This window comes from Equus quagga, chromosome 12 (assembly GCF_021613505.1).
Source record: "Equus quagga isolate Etosha38 chromosome 12, UCLA_HA_Equagga_1.0, whole genome shotgun sequence".
Classification (NCBI taxonomy): Eukaryota; Metazoa; Chordata; class Mammalia; order Perissodactyla; family Equidae; genus Equus; species Equus quagga.
Window position 1 is genome coordinate 57,150,238 of NC_060278.1, and position 26,337 is coordinate 57,176,574.

Sequence of the window (26,337 nt, forward strand, 5' to 3'; positions counted from 1 at the left end):
AATCAGTGTTGGCTGATACCTAGTCCATGTTTATTCTCCTTTATTATTCTGACTACCTGAAGACTACTAGAAATTTCTCTCCAAGCTGATCCATTGATCAGAACTCTGAATATGTTGCCTCTCCTCCCCACCCACCTTCACTATTTAGCGCCATGGATTAACTTCTTCCTTCAGTCCCCAAGACCTCATCTGCCCAGCATTTCCTACTAGTAGAAGCTTGGCTGAATCAGATGCCCCATGAAGCAGAACTGTATCTGATTTTACTCAACATCATGCCTCCAGCACCTACACAGTAACAGGCAAAGTAGGCCCTCGCAAAATAAGAGCCAAACAATGAATGAACAATAAATGAATGAAGAAATATACTATTGCAGTGTCTCCTGCTTCAAATCTTTCCTGCCTTATCACCTGGTTTCCATCAGTACTTATCTGACCTCAGTTCCGCACAGATTTTTAAGCCTGTATAGTAGTCCATGATAAGGCACTAATGACTGCCTCAGGATACAGTTACCCCACCTCAGGTAGCACTTTCATCTTTTCTGAGGCTTCCAAGAGACAAGGTCTTAACTAAAGAAATTACCCTAATGGCAAGAATTTCACAAACTGTGGGAGTTCTGTGGGACTTAGTAACTGCCTAGGAGAAACCTCTAGTGGTCCTCAGGTGCCCCTCTCAGAAAATGTAAAAAGAATACCAAGCACAAATCACTCTAAGTATGTGCCAAAGACCTCACCTATTCAAATTATCCTATGGTATGAAATCAAGTACCATTATGTTTAAGACCAATAGAGCATAGTTATTTTTTCATAAAAGGTAGAATTTAAGTCTGAGAGTCCCATGCAAATAACTCTTGTCACAATCTCAGTGAAGTCTAATGCAAGCCATTGCTGTTTTCTTAATTTCTCTTTTCCATTCCCTGCATAGACATTCAATAGATTTGAAGTTGCCATGAATTTCTTAACTACTATTCAAACGCAAAACAGAAAAAAAATTAAAACCAAAACCAAAAAGAGCATTTTCATTGTTGTGAAGAAAAATAGAATTGAGCTCTAATTTTCCATGGTAGAAGTCACCAAAAATACCAATCTGCATCCAGATTCCCCAAAACTCATTTTTCCATGATAATCGTGTCAATGTTCAGTGTAAGATCGTATTAACATTCACTACTGTGACTTAAAAAAGGGAGGTGCCATGGGAAGTAGGGAGAGGATCTAAGAATAGATTAAGTCTGCTTGGTAAGCAGCACCATGGGTCTGACGCTAAGACCCACTGATCCAGCTTGGGGAGAATTAAGTCAAAACTAAGTCCTCCCATTTGCTGCCTGAGAGGAAGAAGGTGACATTGGAAACAAGCCCACACTTGGAAATGGTACAAAGTCATCAGGAACTCACTCTGTCAGCCTAGTAGGTCTTTGGATGGATACCTCTTTCTTTTACAGAAAAATGTTTGGAGCCAGGATACATGGTTTGCACATTTTAATGGCAATGCTCCTAGGTAACTCACTCTTTTCTTTCTTTTTGTATAAGCTAATTGGTACCATTGTTAAGGTTTTTGAGATGTTTATGTAGCAACTAATGTGAATGCTATAGTAGATATTACTATCAAATGAAAATTAGATCTTTTGCGTAAGAGAAAGTTACTCAAAGTCATAAGGAAAAGAAATACTTATGAATTGAGACTTTGGTCTTTATATTTAATTTTTTCTTGGGTTTCTATTTACTAAAATAAAGAAAACATCAAAGTCAAAATAGACAAAGATGAAACTTATTTTGTATATAAGTTTTTGTAGAAAAAAATTTCTATTAGATATTTCATTAACTATTGCTTTCAATAAAGTGAGAATTATAGTGTCATTTTAATCGCCAATGATATTTACCTAAAATGTAAAGTCTATGTCCTTTTTATCTATTAACATGATTTATTCTGATGAAAATATGGAACATACCAGATAGTAAATATTTTCCCTATCATAATTATTTTTGAAATGCAATCTTATCACAGATTCAGACACTAAACTAAAGGAATTTTAGAAAAATAAAATGAAGTGACAGTTTTTAGTTAAATGAATTGACTTCACATAAACAAAATAACAGAAGCTTCAAGTAATCCACCTCATATCATAAATACTTAGATATAAATAACCAATTCATTATCAACTAAAATACCCAATTAAGAAGACTGAATGACACAGGTAATCCCATAAATTTACCTAATCCTTTTATCTTGATTGACAGCAGATCTTGTTCTTGGCTGAGACAGTCAAATAGCCAATAAAAGAAGTTTCAATCTTTCTTCCCACTTTTAGTTTTCTGCGTTCATCAAATAGATACGTCTGACCTTATTTTACGTTGCAGTTGTCAATAGAACTGGTTTTAAACAAGGCAAAAGCATAAATTACTGTTTATCATTCTACTTTTAATATCTCATTCTGCTTATTTTCTTCAGACTTTGACCTTAATACGGGTTTTGTCTCCTCTTTTGTTGTCTGTTTTTTTCCATGATGGTAAAATTTAAAACTAGCTTCTCTGTTTACATTTAAAGGAAACACATAACCAAGTTATTGGTAGTTATTTTGTGAAAGATCAGATGTGTACATTTTAGGAATTATGAGAAAAAATACAGTAAACAACAGTCAAGAAAGTACTACCATTTGCACTTATTTGCTGACCAAGGACGAATGAAAGGGTCCTGTAAATTATAAGGACATAAATGTCCTGTATCGGACGCTAAAGATCGTAGGTGTGGACAATTTTAATAGCTGTCTAGCTGGACTTCCCATCTCCGATTTCTTTTCACTTCACTCTGTTAAATATCCCTCTGGCATTGAACTTTATGAGAAACCATGTTGGTCTTCTATCCAACAATTACCCATTTATCTCCACTGCCTTCAGAAAATAAATAAGTAAACAAATAAATAAAAATAAAACAAAACAATAAAAACTGTAAATTCCTAGACCTTCTCCAATCTGGTTATATTTAATCTTTCTGACTTGATTTTCCTGCATAAATTCTCCACGCCAACTAGATTGCCAAATACACCCATCACCTCTAAATGTCTTAATGCTTTTCCACTGATGAGTTTTTTATTCAGTTATTTTCACATACCTCTCTGTCAATCCGATCTATACTTGAAGACCTATTTTAAATCCTATCTCTATATATCAGCCCAACCTGAAGAGATTTCTCTTTGCAGAGACTCTGCAGCAGCCATGGCTGATACAATTCACTTGGAATCCATGATATACTATCTAGGGCTATCTCTCCAGTGTTGTCTTGACTTACACTATTAGTTAATTTTTCACAAATTTGTCTTCTCCATTAAACTCGTTGAGGGCAGGGACAAGTTATTACTCCATGTTATCATCCACAGTATTTTACACATGGTAGATATGTCATCAATATTTACGCATTCATTTAATTTGTAATATTGACTTTTCATAGCTAACGATTTATGATTATCTCTCATTCAATACCTTTTCCCTAAAATTTTGCTAAGTCTTCTCTAACGTTCCCTGAGTTTGATCCTCAATTGTTATCCATACGTTCATTGGGAACCTGCTATGTACAGTGAATTTTCATAAATATGCATTTTTTTATTCCGTTATATTTTGAGCATATTGAGGCCAGGTCTGTCTCTGCTACTTTGCACCTCTCACACTCCTCTGTGAGGGTAGGGCACAGAGTAGGTATTTTGTAAATTTGAGAATACAGTAAATTGAAGGTTCAACTGAGAGGTCAAGATATGGTTGCCGTCAGTACGAAAGTGAATGATGCGAGAGACTGTAATGAGGAATGTCAAAGTAAATACAGATAATATGCTTCAGGCTTTTGAAATGTTTACACATTTTGGGCGTATGTGAAAATTCCTGAGAGGCAATTTGAAGGAGCGAGTCTATAAAGAGATTTCTTTGGAAAGACTTGCCCACTATGCTGTGAATTGTACTCCACCCCACAAATCTAGGGTTAGAAGCTACATTTTAACCCCAAGCAGAGTGAGTTGCTTCAAGGAAAACTCCAGTCTCACCTAAATTTGGGGGGAGGGAGAAATGGGCAACTTAGACTGGATTCTCTACCCACCTGGGGAATCTAAAGATGAAAAGGTGTGACTCTTAACCTGAGGCAGCAGGAAAGAGAGAGGAGGAGAATTGCCGCTGTGCTGTACTGAAAAGCAAATATGCTCCTCTCCGAAAGGTCAAAGGCACAGGAATCCTGAGGTCCACATGAGGAACTCATGGTAGAAATACAGTCAGTGGTCAGGGTCAAAGGAATCCTGCCCAATAGGTCTCTGTCAGAAGGTGAAGGAACCCCAAGAGAGAGAGATGATGAAGGAGTAAACCTCAGTAAACCAATAGGAAAGGGTTGGGGGAGGGGCAGCATGTGAGCAGCTGGTCCAAGGAGAGGCAATGCCTGTCTCCCGGTCTCTGGAGCCTCAGCTGGAGGAACAGAGCAGGGGAGGCTCCGAGGAGCTCACAAATAGCCCCCAGAACAAATGTCAACTCGAAACACCTGCCAGGCTCAGAGAACATGGAAGCATCTTACATCAGTACCAGTCAGGTGAAAACTTTCTGAGCCCTTCTAACACTCAGAAATCTGGAGATTGGGAGAATAGAGGGGAAAAAAAAGAGGGAAGAAAATTTCCAAGTCCTCCTTCAAGACAGCCTGAAGTTGACCTAGCAAACAAAGAAAGCAGACTTAGTTCTAAATTGCATTGAGACTTTTGGTCATTATATGAGACTGGCCATTCTATAATTACTGCAGGGTTTTTTAAAAGTGATCATGAGACTATTACTGGAGAGTGAACAAAATAGTCTTGGGGTGTGCTGGGGATTTTTATCCAGTGGTAGGGAAACCTTCCTGCCATTAAACATGTTTAAAGGCAGAGCGGGAGGAAAAAACAGTGTTTTGCTTTCATTATAACTCATGAGTTGGTCAATATTACTCTTAATTAAATGATGGCTGATTAAGTTTTTTGTCTTCAAAATCCTGTGAAAACCAAATTAAAGTAAAATATCTTCTAATAGGAACGTTTACATAAATTTAGTTAAATTAAACTTGCATTAGAATGCTTCTTTAGATGTAGCCTGTAATTCCTGTGTCGGTTCTCTGTGCCTGTAAGGATGGTTATATAACAAATAAATCAGTTCAATTTAGTTTTATTTTTTCTACTCATCAAGCTTTTTATGACACATGTATGCTCAGCACTGTACAGGTGCCATGGGAGACGCTAAGATTATAATACATCCACTCGTCTCACAGAGTTTGAAGTATTTTTGGATTAACTAAGATTGTATCTTAGAGTGAATGGGACTCTCCATTCATATTAGAAGTCCTCCACTGGCAGAGTTTTCTAGACCATCTATATGTCTGGCAAACTGTTGTTTTAGGAACTGTGGGGAGGCACAAACAAGCAGAGGCAAAAATCTAGCATCAGAGGTATCTAGCATCGCTGTCAAGAGCAATCTTTTTCTCTCTTTTCATTTTTATGATATTCAGTGCCACATGTGTCTCTGACAATGGTAGTTTGAGTCAACCACCATATCTGGTAAATAATCTATTTCTAGAGAAAGAATTCAAAGTCTGCCAAGACTGCACTTTTCTGCACAATATGTGCAGAATGATAAATCGATTTTAGCTTCCCTCGATAACTATTCACATTTCACTCCATTCCTAAGCCTGAGCTAGTTCTTCACTTCCACAAGATTACACATAACAATTATGTGAAACTTCTATTTCTGATCTGAATATATGTCATTTCAACCTATTCTTTATTATTTAACAGGAATCTTCTGTGAAGAAGACATCGATGAATGCTCTTCAAATCCTTGCCAAAATGGTGGTACTTGTGAGAACTTGCCTGGAAATTACACTTGCCATTGCCCATTTGATAACCATTCTGGAACATTTTATGAAGGAAGAGACTGTTCTGATATTCTCCTGGGCTGTACCCATCACCAATGTCTAAATAATGGAATATGCATCCCTCACTTCCAAAATGGCCAGCATGGATTCAGCTGCCTGTGTCCATCTGGCTATACTGGGTCACTGTGTGAAATTGTCACCACCCTCTCTTTTGAGGGCAATGGCTTCCTGGGGGTCACAAGTGGCTCAGTTACAGCCGAGGGCTCAGTGTGTAGCATAGCCCTCAAGTTTCAGACTGTTCAGCCAATGGCACTTCTACTTCTCCGAGGCGACAGGGACATGTTTGTAATGCTGGAGTTGCTAAGTGGCTACATTCACTTATCAGTTCAAGTCAATAACCAGTCAAAGGTGCTTCTGTACATTTCCCACAACACCAGCGATGGAGAATGGCATTCAGTGGAGGTGGTGTTTGCAGACACTGTGACCCTTACTCTACTGGACGACTCTTGTAAGGAGAAATGCATCACTAAAGCTCCTTCCCCATTTGGAAAGGATCGATCCATATGTGCTTTTCCAAACTCCTTTTTGGGTGGTTTACCAATGGGAATGAACAGCAATGGTGTTGCTCTGCTTAACATCTATAATAGACCATCCACGCCTTCCTTTGTAGGCTGTCTCCAAGACATTAAAATTGATTCGAATCATATTACCCCAGAGAATATTTCATCTGGCTCATCCTTAAACATCAAGCCAGGCTGTATGAGAAAGGATTGGTGTGAAAGCCAGCCTTGTCAAAATAGAGGACGCTGTACCAACTTGTGGCTTAGTTACCAATGCGACTGCCACAGGCCCTATGGAGGCCTGAACTGTCTGAAAGGTGAGATAAGGCTGAGCTCCCAGGAGTGCTATGCCTCAGAGTAGAGCAATAACAGAAACAGCCAGTCTGCCTCTGTCTGTTATGAAACATAATGACCCCTCAGGACTTCTGCTGCTAGTTGCCTACTGATGAGAGAAAACAAGTGGTTAGTGATGTGCATTAATTAATTTTGAGTGCATTCATAGGACACCAGGGTTTCACTCATGCAGAGAAGTAAAAATTAAGCCCATAGCTCCTATCTAAATGGATTTTCATCTTGGTGTTTACAAATGCTATTATGATATTACCATTTGTTGTGCATCAGAAATTGATTGTAAATCTTATTTGAAAGAGAATCTTTTGAGAAAAAAAGGACTGTTAGACATGAAACTAGTCAATGCCAAATACTAGCACCACGTTTTGTGCACAGTAGATTCTTAGTAAGTATTTTACTTCCTTGCCCTCCTTTCTATGCAATTCACACTTGCTCCAAAATCAGGCTCAAGGTTAGCACTTTTATAAATCACCTATTTTACTCAAAGGTATATTTTCGAAGCTTGCATTGAAGAAAGTAGATATCTACCTAAATGGCTTAAGACAAAAAAAAGAAATAAAGTGTGGAAAGTAACAACAGTAAAACTTGGTAGGTGCCGTAAACTAACTGATCTAATTTCTCTAGCGAATCACAGCTTGAAATATATTCCAAAATCCCTAACTTCACGTCATTCCAGAGATTGCTGTTGATAGTGACCAATACATGCTCGTTTCTCTTTATTATTATTATCATGCATTGAAAACGTCTGAGAGGTAATTGCAACAGACTGCTTTGAAGTTCAGCTGTAATTTACCCCAAGATTTTAGAGTAACTTGAAATAGGACAACATCTGGTAAATAGTCTTCTCTGCTTTATATGAAGTAAAATTAAAACCAGTCTTAGCCCATCCCTACCCCGTGTACGAATGGCTGAGAATTATTAGAAGCTATGCCTGGGTCTCCAGCCCTCACCACAATATTCATTACAAATCATGGACCTGTTTGACAATGAGGTATGGCATCTACTAGTTCTATGTAATATTTTACATGAAATGGCAAGTTGTTTTGTGATGTTTTTTAAAGGAGAAAAGGGGAAATTATGCTGGGGCAATGTTCACTTTTTGAAGAAAAATTTAATTGACCCAAGGTAATATTTTTACTACATATACAAAATAACAAACAGATGCTGACTTATTTTGACTGGCTTTCAGATGCAGTGACCCATGAAGTTAATACTGACCACGGTGATGCTAGCTGTCCTGGCGAATAGATTCAAGAGATGCCAGTCCAGTGGGTTCTGGTTTTCTTTCATTTATTTTTTCCAACTTGGACAATCACAAAGTTTTTAAACCAAGTTCCTGACTTAATTTCCTTATTTTCCCCCACACTATTGAAAACTGTTTAACCCTCATGAAAATGCTTGGCTTCGAAAGATGTCTTTATAGGGAGGAAGTTCTGGAAAATCTTTTCTTTCTGGAAATTCTCAGTAAAGTTTAGGGAAAATGATATTTTTCATATCATCTATAAGTCATAAAATTAAAATATTCTGTATCTGCTGTTCTCTATGAGGAATGTTTGAGGGGGAGTTTACTCGCATTACAAAAGATGCTTACATGCTGTAATGAGAACGCGGAGTCTTTCTGTCATTGTATGCATGTGTTCAAGAGGGAGGAGATAGACCAAAACGTACAAAGACAGACTTCACCCAATTCATGTTCTTGGCTCAGTGTTTCTCAGTCACGGTACACGTTGCAATGAACAAGCAGACTGACTAAAGGATATAGTTGGCTGACTAAACATGAAAGACATGGGGACTTGCCATATTTTAAAGTTGCTCTTTTTAAAATAACCAAATGTCTCAATAAGGAGAGTTCTGCAAAGGATTTCTCAAAGCTTAGTTCCCAGAACTGTCTGAAAGTTTATCTCATCATATCTTCTTGTGTTGGCTGTATAAGAACACGGAGCTTCCAAGATAATGTTCAGAATAGATGTGTCACCGACCTCTTGCCTTCTAGAGAATATTTGATTTGTAGAGACAATTTACATAAATTTTATCTTCAGTCATGCATCTAGTCTCTGAGAATCTTATCCCTTTAGAATTCCTCTTTCTTAGAAGGAGCTTCGCTCCATCACTGATTTTTTTACACGGTTGGGCTAGCCAAGTGCAGTGGCTCAAACCTCTGCTTACACAACTTCAGGAGTGAAGAACTCGCTAACTCTGTCTTGTCAGAACTTCCCCCAAAGTTGTTTCCTTATGCTGAAATAAAATATGATTATCTTTAGCTTTCATTCATTGGCAGCATTGTAAGTCTTGCAACCATGCTAGTATAAATCTTACATCTCTTCTTCTTGAGAACACTTAACTATTTGAAGAAAAGTTTCTTGGGTCATCTAAGCCATCACGTCTGTCATGCTAAACATACCCAGTTTCTTCTAATATTTTCCATATGACAGTTTTCAGACATTTCATCAGCTGCTTACTTGCTTTGGAATAAATTTGCTTATCTGGTTCTTGGATATGCCTGAAGATGGAGAGAGAGACACATGACTATAACCTCCCTCATCCGACATTATGGTCTTCTATTCTGCAGCCTGATGTAACGTAAATCTTTTGGCAGCCACTTTCCATGGTTGGCTCACTTTGAGTCATTCTCACTCATGGTGCCACAGAGTCCTGCTTCCTCCACCCTGAAGCCATGAGGCACACTTAGACCTAGGTGGCTTTTATTTATTCTTAATAAATTTCACCTTCTTGTATTCCATCAATCGTTAAAACTTGAAGTGATTTTCCATCTGTATTTATTGCCCCTTTTGTGATATATCAGCAACACCTATGAGAATCATCCCTTCCACGTCCATGGACAAGTCATATGTGGCTTCAGGTGTTTCTGAAGTCACATAGCAAATCACACATTCTAACTACTTGCTTGTGATTTCTGAAGAAGAATGCAATTGCTGGAGAGTCAAGCTTCTAAGAAAAAAACAGCTCTGCATTCTGGATCCACAAAGTGATGCTACAGGCATCCTAGGATGACTCGCAGGGACCGCCACCATCCCAGAGGTGGAGTGATTCTGTGCATATTCTTAAATCTCAGAAGCTTCAAGAGCCACATTTTATTATTAAGCATTTTATCCCATGAAACTGCTGCAGTGTATTCAGAGACATTTACCTCTTCAAACAGGTTATTTTATCTAACAGTACACTTTGAAAGTTACCTGTAGTTGCCTGGAGCAGGTGGTCTCCAAATGAATATTTAAAATGCAATGTTCCTGTAGGAAATCAAGTCAGAGTTGTGCAAATGTAGCCTTTTATGCGAGAGGTCTTCAAACCTAGATGGCTGCCTAAGCAAGGTTTACTAGAGTTCAACTAAACTAACTATGTCTTACCTTTGCCCAAACTTCAGCTGGCCTGTGACATTTGAACATGATGAAATATGTTCTTTTTTTCTCGTTATGATTGGGATGTAAAAACTTGAAGATGGCAATATCTTTAAGACAACGTTCTTGTCAAGTTCATCAGTGGTTTCTAGATTACAAAATTCAATGGTCAATTTTCAGTCCTCATCTTACTTGATCTCTCAGTAGCAGTTAACACAGTTGAACACTCCCTCTTCCTCATTAGGTTTATGGGACATCACTCTTCCTTGGTTCTCCTTCTATCTCAGTGCCTCCTCTTTTGTCATCTCGTTTACCTTCAAATGTCTAGTGCTTAAGGGCTCAGCTCCTGGACCTCTTCTGTTCTCTCTGTATATTCACTCTCTTCTTGATCTCATCCTGTCTTGTGGCTTTATACCATATTTACAATAACAAATCCAAAGTTATTGTAGTTAGCCCAGAACATCTCCCTTGAACATCTCTATCTAACTGCTTACTAGACATTTCCAACTTGATATCTAATAGGGCCTCTCAAATTTAGTATGGATTCCCACTTTCTCCCCCAAATCTGTTCCTCCTGTTTTCTTCCCCATCCTTGCAAATGGAGACTCAATTCTCCGAGATGGTTGGGCCAAAAATCTTGGAGATGAATTTGCCCCAGAAAATCTTGTTGGTTCCACCTTCAATATATTTCCAAAATCTGACCGCTTCTCACCATCTTCGCCGTTACCACTCATCCAAGCCACCATCATTTCTCTCTTGAATTTCTACAATATTATCTCTACTTTATTCAGGTTTTTGCTCAAATATTACTTTCTCAGAGAGTTCTTCCCTGACCACTTCATTTGAAATTATAACTCCACTCCTACTCTCAGCTCTCCCTATTCCCTTTCTCTGTTTCACTTATGTTATACCAAAGAACCTATCACCACCTGGCATATTATATATTCTCTCTATATACTATACACTATATATATACTATATATATACTATATATAGTTTGCTTCTTTGTTTGTGTCTGGTCTATCGCCCACCAACTGGAATATAAGCTTTAGGAGGATAAGAAATTTTGCTCCTACTATATCATCAATGCTTTGGTTGGACAGGGTTCATTTTTATGCTTCTCTAGAGTTTTCTTGAGATTATCCACATCAATAGTGTTGCCATGTCGGTGCATCACTAACTTCTCTGACCACAGGAAATGCTGGGCGAGTTCACTACTCAGCTTTGTCCCTGCTTCTCTGCATCTCATGCTTGTCCTCCCAACTGGGACCACAGAAGGAAGACTCCTCCTCTTCCTTTGTTCAACTGCCTCATTATTATTAGGGGTATCATCCCAAAAGACGATTTATGAATGTAATTCTTGATTTCTGTCTTTTAAAAGGAAAAATTAGGTTTAACGACATTTGCTTGAGCATGCTCCCAAATAGCAAAGATGATGACTGCCTGAATAGTCTGCTTACAGATGTTGCAGGAAGACCTCTTGCCCCCAAATTTCTTCCACCAAGCTGGAACACAGTAGCATCTGAATGTCCACCTTTAAGCCCCCCATTCTGAGGGCAGTGAAGGAGAGATTCATAAGTTTACAAGTGCAGAAATCTTCTCTTTCTCTTTGGTAATCAGCATACCTCACTTTAACCAAAAAGCAAATTGTAGTTATTTTTAAATAGAGTAAACTCAGAAGTTCAGAAAATCAGGACAAATTGTTGTTCTATCGAATAAGTCTGGCCTGAACTTTGAAAAAATATGTATGTATGAGTTTGTGTGTGTGTATATACATGTGTATATGTATATACATTCATCTTCTGCCTCTTCTTACTTGTGAGTCTTAAGATATGTCCTCTTTATTTCTCCTCCTCTGTTTTGACATTGAAGAGTATGTGGCAGGCAGATTTGGCCAAGATGACTCCAGTGGATATGCTGTTTTTAATCTTGACAAGAGTTACGGAGAGAACTTCACCCTCTCCATGTTTGTTCGAACACATCGACCATCAGGCTTACTTCTAGCTTTGGGAAACAGCACTTACCAATTCATCCGTGTTTGGCTAGAGCATGGCAGACTAGCAATGCTGAATCCAAGTTCCCCCAAATTAGTCGTAAAGTTTGTGCTTAGTGATGGAAATATCCACTTAATATCTTTGAAAATCAAGCCAAATAAAATTGAACTGTATCAGTCTTCACAAAACCTAGGATTTATTTCTGCTCCTACTTGGAACATCCAAAGAGGAGATGTCATCTACATTGGTGGCCTGCCTGACAGACAAGAGACCGAAGTCAATGGTGGATTCTTCAAAGGCTGTATCCAAGATATAAGATTAAACAACCAAAATCTGGAATTCTTCCCAAATTCAACGAGCAATGCATCCCGCAATCCAATTCTTGTCAATGTGACTCAAGGATGTCCAGGAGACGACATGTGCAAGGTAGGATTATTCATACCAGCTATGTCCATATTTTATGCTAAAGTTCTATTTTATTAAGTAGATAATTTATTATAACCCTTCTTTGTATGTGAAGATGATGTTTCTGACCCACTAGCTATAGAATAATACTTCGTCAATATTTTCCCAGCAAGACTGGGGGATTTATATTGAGCCACAAAAATATGGCCTTGGCCTTATTGGCATCATGGTCTATTTACTTAGCCAAAATAACTCCATCTATACACTTCTCCAACTCACACAACAACCAGATTACTCAAGAATACTTGTATTTTAGTTCCAAAATTCTTAATGGTGTCCCAGAGTTTTGACTGAATTAACTCTTTTTTGGAAGATACCATTAACTTTATCAAGAACGTTGAACTTCTTTTATAAGTCAAGAGAGAAAACCTGAGAAGTAACTTCCTTCTGGTAGTTGTATTTGAAATTCTCTGAAATATAATTTCTCAGAGCCCATGCTTTACTTCATATATTTTGTATGCTCTTCTAAAAGCTACTTAAATGTGTGAATTTGTCAGTTCTGCATGACCTTTCAAAGGAAAAGAAGGAAACACATTTATAGCCATTAAACATTTATTGAGCTCTGACTATTGCCATGCACTGGCCTTTCTTCTAAATATGCAAAATTGAATCACTGTAACTTTACAATAGGGGCCTTCCAATGTTCCAGGAACGATTTTGCATGGATCAATCCATTTAATTTTGTTGAAGGACTATGAGTAAAGCAGACATTGTTATCCCCATTTACATGATTTATAGATAAGGAAACTGAAGTTTAGAAAGATTTTGTAACTAGCCTAAATCACATGTTAATGGTGGAACTGGGATGCATACAGTCTAAACTTTCAGAAATTCTTATTCAAGTACTGTCATTTCAAATACTTTGTGAGAAACCTTGTGAGGACACAAATAATAATAGTATGTCTCTGATTCAGAGGCAGAGAAACTGAAGGTGATCCTGTAGTGGGACCCAGAGGATCTGGGTACCAAGCTTCACTGTTTGACTTTGTGAGAGGGTCTTGGGCATCAAGAGGCCCTCAGTTTCCTCATTAGTGAAAATGAGTAATAATATCTACCTCCAATGATAATTAGTGTAATGGAAAGTTCCTGGTAATTTGTAAGTTACAGGGAATATTATTATACCTTTTAAAACCCTCCTTGTGTCATAGATCAATTTTATTTCTCTTTCTCATTCCATCTCTCTCTCTCTCTGTCTCTATCTCTTTCTATCTCTATCTCTATTTCTCTCTCTCCCTCTCTTTCTCTTTTACAAAAGAGCTGACAATAGAAGCAGTAAGTTTTATTCCATTTAATAACCAACGGGTATAAAAAGTTTAAAATGTAGATACGTAGGAAATAAGCATTGAAAACAATAGATATGGGGTCTTGCCTTACCATGTCCATTTTGAGTTGCCGATATTTTTTATACCTTTGATTTCTCTTCTGCTCAGTCCAATCCCTGTCACCATGGAGGTGTTTGCTATTCTCTTTGGGATGACTTCTCATGTTCTTGCCCTGTGAACACAGCTGGGAAAGCCTGTGAAGATGTTCAGTGGTGCGAACTCAGCCCATGTCCTTCAGGAGCCCAGTGCCAGTTGGTGCCTCAAGGATTTGAATGTAGGTAGAGTTCAAACCTATCATCCAGCCAAGTAAGTTGAGCATTTCGATTATTCCAAAGAAGAATACAGAAAAAAGCAGCTTTCTGAAGAAACCTGTGATTGTCTCCCCTAAAACAAGTAGTGTGATAAAGCAGATTGGCCTCATGCCTCATCCTGCCCTGGGTTTCTGGGTGGGAAATGGAGATCACAGCAACACCAAACCTAGATCCTGGATCATTTAAAGCTAATTTCTGAAGAAAGAATTAACCAGGTAGTCTTCGGCTTTTCTTCCCTCTTATTGGGAAGACAGAGTGAGTGTGCTGGTGTTAGCACACTGTCACTGATTAACTATGAGACCTCCGGCAGTTCACGCAATCTCCATAATCTAAAGCTTCCTCATAAAATAGCAATGAAATATCTACTTTATAGGTAAACAAATTTGTGTGTGTGATGTTTATATGACATTATGTGTAAAAAGCCCAACATGCTAGGCACCGAATTAATGTTTGCTATGAGTATTTCCCTCAATCTGAAACGTGTTCCTGCCCATCTTCAGTACTGCAGAATACAGTTTCCCAAATGTTAGCAATTTGAATACTATCTTCACAACTTTGACATATCCTCATACTAACCACATGGTTATTTATATTCTGCCTTCTCTCCTACTTCAAATAATGCACAGTCCAATCAATAGCCAACCCTTTGCACTGACTTCTAATCTCTTCCCCTTATTCAAAAATTTTTTTCTAAAATTTTTTTCTCACTCTCCAGAATCATCAGTTTTTCCATCAGCACATAAACATATTGTCACATCTCCTCATTATGAAAAATTTTCATTGACCACTCCCATCTCCATCATTTTTCTGCTTCCTTGTAAAGTGGGAGAAACCCTCTAAAGAGTTGTCCCCAGTATACCTGTGATGTCTTACTCCATTCTTTCTTTTACCCCATTCAGCCAAACTCCCACACACCACCACCACCTCAATCCTGAACTATCTCCACCCAGAGCTTCACAGGTTGCCTTCATCACTTCATTCAGTTCTCTACCCAAATGTCTTCTTACCTGGCTTTATATTTTTTCATATCTCTTGTTACTCTGTCATGTTTTGTTATACATGTGGTTGTTGTCTTGTTCATCATCTCTTTCCTCACTAGAATATAAGTTTCAAAAAGAAAGAAAATTTCCTGTTTGGTTTCTCACATGAATCTTAGTGCTTAGATTAATGCCAAACATAGGAAGTTGTCAATAAATATTTGTTAAATGAATAAATTAACTTTTATTTTTCTTCAAACTAACTCAATATTTTCACTTAACTACTCTAGATTTTAAGTACATTATCTGTGTACAATTAAAAAAATGCGCAAAATACGTTGGGAAACATTGCACTAAAATAATAGAATGGAAATAGAGGATAGGTTGACCTAAGGTCCGTATCACCAACACCCTATTTAGACTGAGTCCCAAAGTGACTGAGGCAAACAGAGGAATATATTTACTTTTTTTTTTTGGTATATTTCAAAAACATATATTAAAAATATATATAAGAGGGAGGCCAGCCTGTGGCCTAGTGGCTAAGTTCAGCGCTCTCCACTTTGGCAGCCCAGGATTCAGTTTCCGGGCATGGACCTACACCATGCGTTGGTGGTCATGCTGTGGCAGTGAGCCACATGCAAAAGAGAGGAAGCTTGGCACAGATGTTAGCTCAGGGCCAATATTCCTCAGGAAAAAAAAAAAGATATGTAAGGTGTGTCGCATGGTATATATAATTGGGGAAGATTTCTAGAAGAATACATCCACTTTTATGTTTCATATTTGAGAAATGTATACTATACGCACATATAAAATATAATGAATTGATGTAAAGAATGTAATCTGGCTTCTAATATGGCACGGAATTTTAAATTCAACCTTTCCCATTTTTCTACCTCTGAACTACTTTTTAAAATACTGTTTAAATACTGTTTAAAATAATTTATTAATTATTCATTGTATTGTTAATATTTTGGTAGAAATGCTAAAGTTGTGAGTCCCAGTAATGTTCTACAAACGGGTGTTCATCATTTTGAACATTTTCACGGAGAAGAAAGGAACAGGATTTCTAAAAACAGTAGCAGTCCAAGAACCACACCACTGATGCCCGTTGCCCTTCAGTCTACACAAGAAGCAGTTTAGGATTTGGACACACGTCTTAGAAAGAAATGAGTTCACTGCTACTGTATTCCTCCTACAGAAAGGGTAGAAAGTCTGCCTCTGACTCCCGGAAAGTCTCAATAACATTTTTTAAAATTGTGACTTATCTTAATGCAGAGAGAAAATGTAAATCAATGGGAGGGGCGAATTTTTCCTAATCGACAAGTGTGAACCCTAGAATTCCTTTTTGCTACTTGCATAATTTTCCCTCTTGTATTTTTTTTCAAATAAGATCTAAAGAGAAGATTAGATCTAATAGCATGACGTGCTCTTGAGAGTATGGCTCATACGTGACCCTGAATTTGCCTTCAGGATCTTAGTCATCTCTATCTCTCCATCTGTCAGAAAACCAAGGTTTAAAAATTTGGAACCACCTTAGATACAGGCATGTTTATTATGATAAAGTTCCCTGAAGAAAACATGAAGTATAAATGTTATGTGTCTTGTTGTTCTTTCCAAGATCACAAGAAGTGATGTCAGTGTGCTCAGCAGTGTTAGTAAAATGAATCTATACAGCATCACACACAGGATTGTTCCTTTAGGAGTCGGAGAGCTAAAGAGATTGTCATTTTAACCTTTATTTAAAGACCCGTAATGAGACACTTGTTGCTCTTTTCCTCCCTAATCCCAGCCCCAAACCTGGTGGAGAAGACAGAACGGTCAAAAGCAATAAAGTCAAGTGAAATTTTAATCCAGTCAAATAATACACTTGAAGGATAAACTTGAATTTTCTCCTGCTGTGGTTTCTAATCATTATCTCATTTTCCAGAATTAAGGATTGAGTTGTTTCTATAGATTATTCCTTTAGTAATATTTACTGAACACCTGCTGTGTGTCAGGCAATACTCTAGGTAGGGATTTACTGATAACCTAGACAGAGGAGGCCCCTAATCTCGTAAAGTTCATGTTCCAGTGCGGAAAGACAGACAAGGAACAAGTAGGCAGACAGACAATATAATTTCACATAGTTATAAAACACTATGAAGAAAATAAAGCTGACTAATGAAATAGTGGATTCAGAGAGGAAGCTATTTTAACTTGGGCAGTCAGGGAAAGCTTCTTGGAGGAGGTGGCATTTGAGCACATATTACGTTGAGAAAGAGCCAGGTATGGGAAGATGTGGAGGAAGAATAGGTAACAGCAAGTGTAAAAGGTCTGTTTGGGGAACAGGCTTCCTGTCTTCAAGGAATAGCAAGAAGATTTTGTGACAGTAGCACGTGAATGAGAAAGACAGTGGTAGGAAATGGAACTGGGGAGCTAGTCGGGGGTCAGATCTCATAAACTCTTGTAAGCCACGTCTAAGATTTAGGAATTCTTTCTAGATGTGATGGTAACCAGTGAGGTCTTGAGATAAGGGGTGGTTGATATATTGATCTGCAGAGCAAGAGAAGCAGGGACACTGAGAAATAATTAGAAAAGTCTATAAAAGAAGGGTTGGTGGTTGGGTGTGATGCCCCACAAGTGAGGGAGAGACAGTGTTTTAATGTCACTTTCTACCAAAAGGTGGAAGAAAGCAAGAATAGAGAATTGATGGCTAGATTGAGTGACATGAAGGTCATTGTGACCTTGACAAGAGTGGTTTCAGTGAAGTGACTGGAACGAAAGGTGGAGTGGCATGTATTAAAAAGAAAATGGGAGATGAGAAAGTGGAGACAATGAGAATTTAAAATTATCTAGAGAAGTTTTGCTGGGAAAAGGAATAGAGAAATAAGAAAGCAAGGGGAAGGGGGGAGGTCAGAGTAGTGCTTTGGGGATTTGTGGGTGTGTTTTTTTTTAAGATTAGAGCAATTGCAGCATATTTGTACGCTGAAGGGAAACAACAAAAATGGAAAGAAAATGATGTAGAACAGAAAGAGGTTAAATGTAGGAACAACATCTGAAAAAGTGAAAACGAATGGGACCCAGTGCATGACTGGAGGGGTTGACACTGGATGGTGCATTGTATCGCTTCTCGGCCTTTTGGCCAAGATCAAGTGGATAGTGTGTTGGAAAAACCTGGCTTTTCACCTGAAGAAGGAAAATCTAGTTCCCTCTCCTGTGTGTTTCTCTCTCACTTTTACACTGCCACCACACTCACAACACTTCTCACACCAGACGTGTGGGGGTTTCCCCCACCAAGCAATCCTGTGACACCAGCTGGATGCTCTACAATTTAATTCAGTTTAATCAGTTCTGACACTGTCTACCTGGAGGTAACATCGGATCCCACGGGTTAGGGGCTCAGTCCCACAAGACGGCTTCTACCCCATTTTAGATGCCAATCGTAAATCCAGGTTGTCACCTGTACTTCTGACTGATCAGCATTAAATCTGAGGTGTCACGATCCTCTCCTCAAGTTTGATTAATTGCTAGAGAGGCACACAGACCTCAGGGAAACTCTTACTTACGTTGACCAGTTTATTGAAGGATATGATAAAGGATACAGATGAACAGCCATAGGGCAAGGGCTGGGAGGGTCCTGAGCACAGGAGCTTCGGTCCCCATGGAGTTGGGGTGTGTTGCCCTCCCAGTGTGGATGTGCTCGCCCACCTGGAAGCTCTTCAAATGCCATACTTTTGGGATTTTGATGAAGGGCTGAAAATTCCAAGCTTTTAATCATGGCTTGTTCTCTCTGGTGACCAGCCCTCATCCAGGATCCATTCGGGAGCCCGCCCAGAGTCACCTCAATGGAACAAAAGATGCTTGTGATGCTCTTATCACTCAGGAATTTACAAAGTTTATAGGAGCCCTGTGTCAGGAACCAGGGGCAGAGAGCAAATATATATATTTTCTATTATCTTAGAGACGAGAAGAAGGACAATGCGTCCATTGTAACAGAACGGAAAGCAGAGTGGACCCAGATACTGTTAGGTTTGCGGATTAGGCGGAAAGCTGAAGCAGTTCTTTTTTTTTTTTTTTTTTTATAATTTGAATTGAAAGCCTCAGCTTTCTTTTTTTTTTTTTTAAAGATTTTATTTTTTCCTTTTTCTCCCCAAAGCCCCCCGGTACATAGTTGTGTATTCTTCGTTGTGGGTTCTTCCAGTTGTGGCATGTGGGACGCTGCCTCAGCGTGGTCTGATGAGCAGTGCCATGTCCGTGCCCAGGATTTGAACCAACGAAACACTAGGCCGCCTGCAGCGGAGAGCACGAACTTAACCACTCAGCCACGGGGCCAGTCCCAGCTGAAGCAGTTCTTAATCACTCCTATTTTCTTAAGAAAGCATCAAAGGAGATCATAAGCTAAGAAAGGGTTAGATATTTTAAGAGAGAGAGCAAGCTGTGAATGGTCTTGTAGACATGGAAAAACAATTCAATAGAAAAATGCAGTAAGATTGCCCAGAAGTGCTGCGGTCACGTACAATATGTGGGCATAAAGTAGAGCAATTGTTGTGGTTGTATAATTTTGCCCAGCCAGGTGAAGCTACCTGGGTTAAGGCACAGAACTGGTAGCTTGACACATAATTGGAGTTTGCCAGGTAGGTTAACCAGCCATTTGGGTAACTGCCTTCTGGTCAGCTTCATCAGCAGCCACACTCCACTGTTCGTTTACTGCATCACCATAGCTAGATTTGTGATTCCTTTGTGCTCAGTTTCTTTATGTATAAAATGGATAATGTGGTGGCAAATCTAAAATAAATATTGGCATGTATTAGGATTTCGATGGAAAAGAAATATATGGTTTGGGTTTTGGTATCAGGCCATCCAGGCTTGACATTCTGGCTTTATTATTTATTAGCCATATGACACAAGGAAATTACTTAAATTCTGTGAGTCTCAATTTCTTCTTCTATAAAATGGGGATGATAATAATAATAAATCTGGATTCAAGAATTCTGTATTAGAAATAATATAAAGGTGATTATCACAGTGCCTCACCTATATCAATCAATACACGATGGTAGTAAGGTGACGATCATTAATATTAGTAAAGATAATTAAGCAAACGTTACAGATTTCATAAAGTTGGTGATTGATATTGCCTTGTCTCTTTAGGTACTGCAAATGCTGTTTTTAATGGACAAAGCAGTGAGATATTATTCAGAAGCAATGGGAATATTACCAGAGAACTCACCAATATCACATTTGGCTTCAGAACAAGGGATGCGAGCGGGATCATATTGCATGCAGAGAAGGAGCCTGAATTCCTTAGTATTAGCATTCGAGATTCCAGATTATTATTTCAATTGCAAAGTGGCAACAGTTTTTATATGCTGAGTCTGACAAGTGTGCAGTCAATGAACGATGGTATATGGCACCAAGTGACTCTTTCCATGACAGACCCACTGGCCCAGGCCTCCAGGTGGCAAATGGAAGTGGACAACCAAACACCTTTTGTGACCAGTGCAGTTGCTACTGGAAGCCTCAACTTTCTGAAGGATAATACAGACATTTATGTGGGTCACCGAGCTAGTGACAATATGCAGGGCCTGCAAGGGTGTCTAAGTACAATAGAAATCGGTGGCATTTATCTCTCTTACTTTGAAAATGTCCGTGGTTTCATTAAGAAACCTCAGCAAGAGCAGTTTCTGAAAACCTCTGTAAATTCAGTGGTTACTGGCTGTTTGCAGTTAAATGCCTGCAACTCCAACCCTTGCTTACAGGGAGGAGATTGTGAAGATATCTATAGCTCTTACCACTGTTCCTGTCCCTTGGGATGGTCAGGGACACAGTGTGAACTCAACATCGATGAATGCTTTTCAAACCCCTGTATCCATGGCAACTGCTCAGACAGACTTGCAGCCTATCACTGCAAGTGTGAGCCTGGATACACCGGTGTGAACTGTGAAGCATTTATAGACAACTGCCGGAGTCACCAGTGTGCAAATGGGGCCACCTGCATCAGTGACGCCAATGGCTATTCTTGCCGCTGCTCTGGAAATTTCACAGGAAAATTTTGCAGGTGAGCACGACGTTCATATAAAACTTGGTCTTTGGAGCTATGCTCTACATTTCCTTGTCAAGTTGGAAAGCTCTCCCCTCAGGTATGCATGTATGGGCTGCACTGAACAGGGGTCACGTTGGGCACTTCCATCACAACTTGGTCATGTAAAGACAGGATCTCACCTGCTGGGATGTTGTACAAGGAAGAATGGTAGTGCTTTGGCCAAACTTGGAGCAAAATATTTTCTCAGTCATCTTTGTTAGAATATGTCTCGTGAACTACACCCCAGAGTCTGACGGCCTCAAGGCCTCAAGAAACAAATACTTTCACAATAAATACAAAAGCTGAATTTTAGTATCATTGGAGGGAGCATGACTCTCACCCCTAAAACAGCACCCTGGGTTATTTCAGGCAGGTAAATCTTGTAAAATCATGAAAAGATTATGTTAAAGTGTAATTTCAAAAAGGTGATATCATGACTCTCAGACAAATGTAAATGAACATGTTTTGATGATTTTATTTGTCATTAATTAATGAGGGCAACCAGTAAGATGTAAAAACTAGTTCAAAGGACAATCTAATTATTATATTTATAATTATACATATTTATATATATATATAAATATATATATAAATAGGGATGAGGAAATGAATTTACCAATAAATGTAAAACTGTTTAACGTCCTAGAGGGCAACGAAATTAGTATCTGAAGCCGTCTTTTCTGCAGTGTGATAATCAATTGCATCACTACAGATAAATTCATTTGCATTTCCATGAGTAAGGTCCATTTGTATTAATATCATTTTCTACAACTTACAGAGTTGTAAAATAGCTTAGTAAAGAAAATCTAACGCATACACACCACAAAATCAGATCATATTAAAGGGTCCTTTATATAACACCCAGCATTCCATTGAAAGAATACCCAGTGATCTATTTTGCCCATTTCAAAGTATTTCACAACTTTTTCTAAAACTACAAAAGCAGTATTTTAGTTCTAGTAATGACTTCCATTTCATGTTATATAAGCAGAAACAAGAATGAATATTTTCCTACTAAGTCACATTTTTTTCAACATTTCCACGTAAGCAGAATTCATTATTGCTTTTGTAACTTATACTTGTTTTAAATTCACTAAACAATTTAGTCATTATGGGGAGGTGAGAGGGTTATTATTAACAAGCAATATATTCCAGGACTTTGGCAAGAACACCTGGAGTGGGCTGGTGGCCTATAGACATTACAGTAATTCAGAGGTGGGACCGCAATTGGATGAATCTCCTAGCAGACACAACATGAGGCCGAACCTCTAAGAAGATGTATCTCCACAACATTTATTGTGTTCAGAGCCTATGAAGGCAAAGCACAGTGTTATGTGCTAAGTGTTGACATTCCAGTAAGATGTCGCTTCTCATGGGTTAGCCGACTTATTTGCCAATATGTAAACTGCCTGTTTAAAAGTGAAAGACATTCAGGATCAAAATTAATAATACTGCCATGGTGACTTTGGATAAGTCAAATAAACGTATATGCCCTAGTAATTAGTTCTTCAGTATTTTTTTTCTGCCTAATTCATCAAAGTCAAGTTCTCAAAGATTAAAGTTCTCAAAAGTCCCTTCTAATGAGATTCAAAAATTGTTTGTTAAATGTAAGATGTATACAAAGCTTCATATTTGCATTGCTAATTGACCTCTTTCAAAGATGGTTGACATTTTTGGCTCTTTTGAAAAGTCCTTATGATTTTTTCTTTTTAAAGTGGAATTGATTAGCTCTTATGGGAAGAGACACACTTACCATCATTACTATCATATAGGCTGCTTTCTCCATATTAGCTGCAGCATACACAACAGGACAAAATTACATCCATCTTTTATTTCCTGAATATTAATTATGTACCAGACACCATGCACATGCACAGGGTGTCAAAGTACCTGAATAGCACCTTTAAAATCTTTTTAATCAGTCTATTCATACCACTGGATTTTGTCTTGCAATAAAGTCCTGCTTAGCTTCTAACAATTCATTCACGCTTTTCTAAGCATTCCTTAATATATACAGGTTTGTTGTTAGACATTCTGAATTCACATGTAGTTACCACTGAGTGCTATACACAAAGCTCCTGGACAGCATTTGGTTTGCATTCTGCTAAGCTATGAATTATTAGATAGGGAGCAACAACTGTCGGCAGGGCAGCTGGAGTTCAGCTCTGAAAGCCAACGGAGAAGTCACAGGAGTTCTTGGGCACCGGAGTGCTGTCCTTTCTTTCCCGGCCTTTACAGAGATGCAATTTTCCTATGGCCTGTGTTGATTTATTGGCAAAGCAGCAGCAAATCTAGTTATCGCAAGTTTCTTTCCAACGCTAAATTTACTGCCACTCTGTGGCATAGATCTTATCTCACCAATGGAAACTGGGTAGAAATGGAAGATGTATAGGCTTACTTGTTACAGCGCCCTCCAGCAGGAGCTGTTTACTGAGAAAGTGACTCTTGTCTAAGGCAGCACAATTAAGCATTTATAGCTCAGCCAGCCTGAGTATTTAATTAGTTTGGCATTGACTACATATACGAACCTTTCCAAAAAGTTTTCTTGAATGAGATGAACAAGATGAACAGCTGTGGCTGTTTCTTTTCTCTCTCCAGACACAGCAGATTACCCGCAACAGTCTGTGGGAATGAGCAGACAAACCTCACTTGCTACAATGGAGGCAGCTGCACAGAGTTCCCGGGTGGATTCAAATGTGTGTGCCGGCCAGGTTTCACTGGGGAACGGTGAGTCACGTTAGAACTCTATAGAAGAAAATGGTGAGCTGAAGAACAGTGGGATCATTCAAAGTTTCTTTCTCTGCTAATTTTTCCTCTCAGTTCCCATAGGAAAATCTAGGCTGAAATAGAGGTCCAGCCAGAGTCAAACAATGAAAAAGAAGAAAAATTATGGTTTAGGTCAAAGTGAAGAACGCTTTATTAGCCAAGACTGCAGATAAGGAAATATGTCTTTGAAAAATGTAAAATGTGAAATTTTTTTCTCATAAGTACTTCTGGATTCATCTTTCTTTCCCACTAACTGTAGCACATGTTGCAAATGTGGTCCCTGTTGAACTAAAATAGAATAAACCTAAAAGATTGCTTCATAGAATTACCTAGACCCCTAAAAGTATACACACCTCATCCATGTGAGTCTGCCCTTCCCAAAGAGACGCTTCAACCCTTCTTCGCCTGGTGCAGGATTGTTGACGTGGAGTTGGTCAACGGCTTCAGATGGTCTGTGATGTGCTGATAACACAGGCAAATTTGGTTATGCATTTGACTGGCTGAAGATGAGGTCAAGGGTAAAAAGGGCTTACACTCCCTAGCTTTTATCAGATTCTCGAAAGGAATCAATGTCCCCAAAATGATGAAAAGCCAGGGCTCTACGGGATAAATGTATTAGAGAAGCAGATAATAGTCAAGGACCTGTTGAGCACTATGCCAGGCCCTTACAAATATTATCTCTAATTGTTAGTATTTCCATTTTGCATTTGTGTAAACTGAGGCTGAGAGGTTAGGTGACAAGTGGCAATCCAAATGTATGCTGCAGTAGGCTGAGGTGTCTTCCAAGCCTCTGCGCATCTATGCAGATGCACAGATATGCTGGAATAAATGTATGAATAAGTCTTTGCTTGCAACAATTAAAAGAAAATAATAAAAGTGCTCCTCCATCTCATGGACCATGCAGGGTAAGACATTGATCTCTGATCAAACTGCTATGTTAAACGAATTACGTAAGTTAAAGTCCAACACTTTTGGAAAAGAGATTTTGACTGAATTAATTTTTCCCGAAAGGGTAGTTAATAAAATAATGGGTATATTTGTGGTCCATGACAACTACAGCTGGGATTAATTTGAATTTTCTCTTTTTCAGCTGGCTCTCTTGGCATCGCACAGATGCAGCTCCTGTGCCATTTTTACAAAACAGCAGGCAATCTAGGACACACCTGCATTTCACCCTCCAACATTCAGTGACCAGTCTAGTTCAAGCTTTTACAGCCTGCTCTCAGTGGCTGGCACTAAGGGGCACAGCCAGGCCAAGCATATATGTGCACGGAAGGATAGAGCCTTGAGTCATCTCTGCTTTTCGTTGCACCAATTTTTATCATGCAATATATTATTTAACACAGAGACCATTCAGTTGTCCTCCAACTCTATACATCTTCAAAATATTGCAAATATTTCCTTGTCCTAAATTTTGCACAACTCTTTATCTGGATTTAAATTCTGATTACTTCCTGCCTCAGTGTCACAGTTAAATGCTTAATGTCACATTAATGCTTAATGACACATGCATAGAACTCGTCTAAAGTCTTGGATTATTTTTCTCTGTTACTCACACATTGTCTCTATTTACAACAAACATTTCCCTTTTCTCCAACATTTATTTGCTAAAAAAGTATATATATCTGGCATGTAAGTTCAAATTATTGATTTGAAATGTGGTAAGAAAAGGAAGCACAAAGTTCTCTTTCCTCTCCCAGGAGTCTTTTCACCTGGATAAACTCCTCTGCTGCAAATGGATGTCTGAAATAACGAACACGTGTTCCATAGATTCTGTACTTTCAAAGTCCTCACCCATCATTAGTTAATTCACTGCATGGTAACGGAATTATTTATTTTGATTTTCCCTCTATTAATTAACCTCTAATGAAAGCTCCAATAATGTTTATAATGAATGTGTATGTGTTGTACACTATTTAGGCCAAAAGAGAAACAGATAAGAAATTGAGAAAGAATAGCCAGAGGGAGACTAGAAAATACCAGGCAATCTCCCAAGGCCGAGGGGCACGTGACTTCCATAACATTCAAAGAGACTGAAAAGCTGTCCTTTAACAAATTGCCTTCTCTTCTGTCTAGTTAAACCTCCAACTTTGGAGTGTCATCCTGGCAGGTTGTAGATGATGGATGGTGCGAACGCTCTGGCCCACCCAGGACAGAGAGTGCTTGGCAGGCTTCTGAGGGTTGTCAAGTTTGGCTCAGCTCTAATCAGAGAAGTCTTCCAGCCCAGAAGCCTAAGCCAAAAAAGGAAAACAAAATGTTTCAGCTATGCTTGGTATCCAACGGGATAAGGAACTGTTTTTCTGGGAAGAAATCCTTT

The 26,337-nt window shown here is 38.7% G+C and overlaps 1 protein-coding gene across 1 annotated transcript in view; it reads left to right on the forward strand.

Moving 5' to 3' along the window:
- CRB1 (crumbs cell polarity complex component 1) overlaps nucleotides 1-26,337 on the forward strand; it is a 140,793-nt gene that overhangs the window by 80,341 nt on the left and 34,115 nt on the right. Inside the window, exons 5-10 of the mRNA XM_046677948.1 lie at nucleotides 5,778-6,734; nucleotides 11,997-12,567; nucleotides 13,504-13,595; nucleotides 13,988-14,179; nucleotides 20,324-21,230; nucleotides 23,853-23,981. Coding sequence (XP_046533904.1) covers nucleotides 5,778-6,734; nucleotides 11,997-12,567; nucleotides 13,504-13,595; nucleotides 13,988-14,179; nucleotides 20,324-21,230; nucleotides 23,853-23,981 — 2,848 coding nt within the window. The remainder of the gene's footprint in view (nucleotides 1-5,777; nucleotides 6,735-11,996; nucleotides 12,568-13,503; nucleotides 13,596-13,987; nucleotides 14,180-20,323; nucleotides 21,231-23,852; nucleotides 23,982-26,337) is intronic.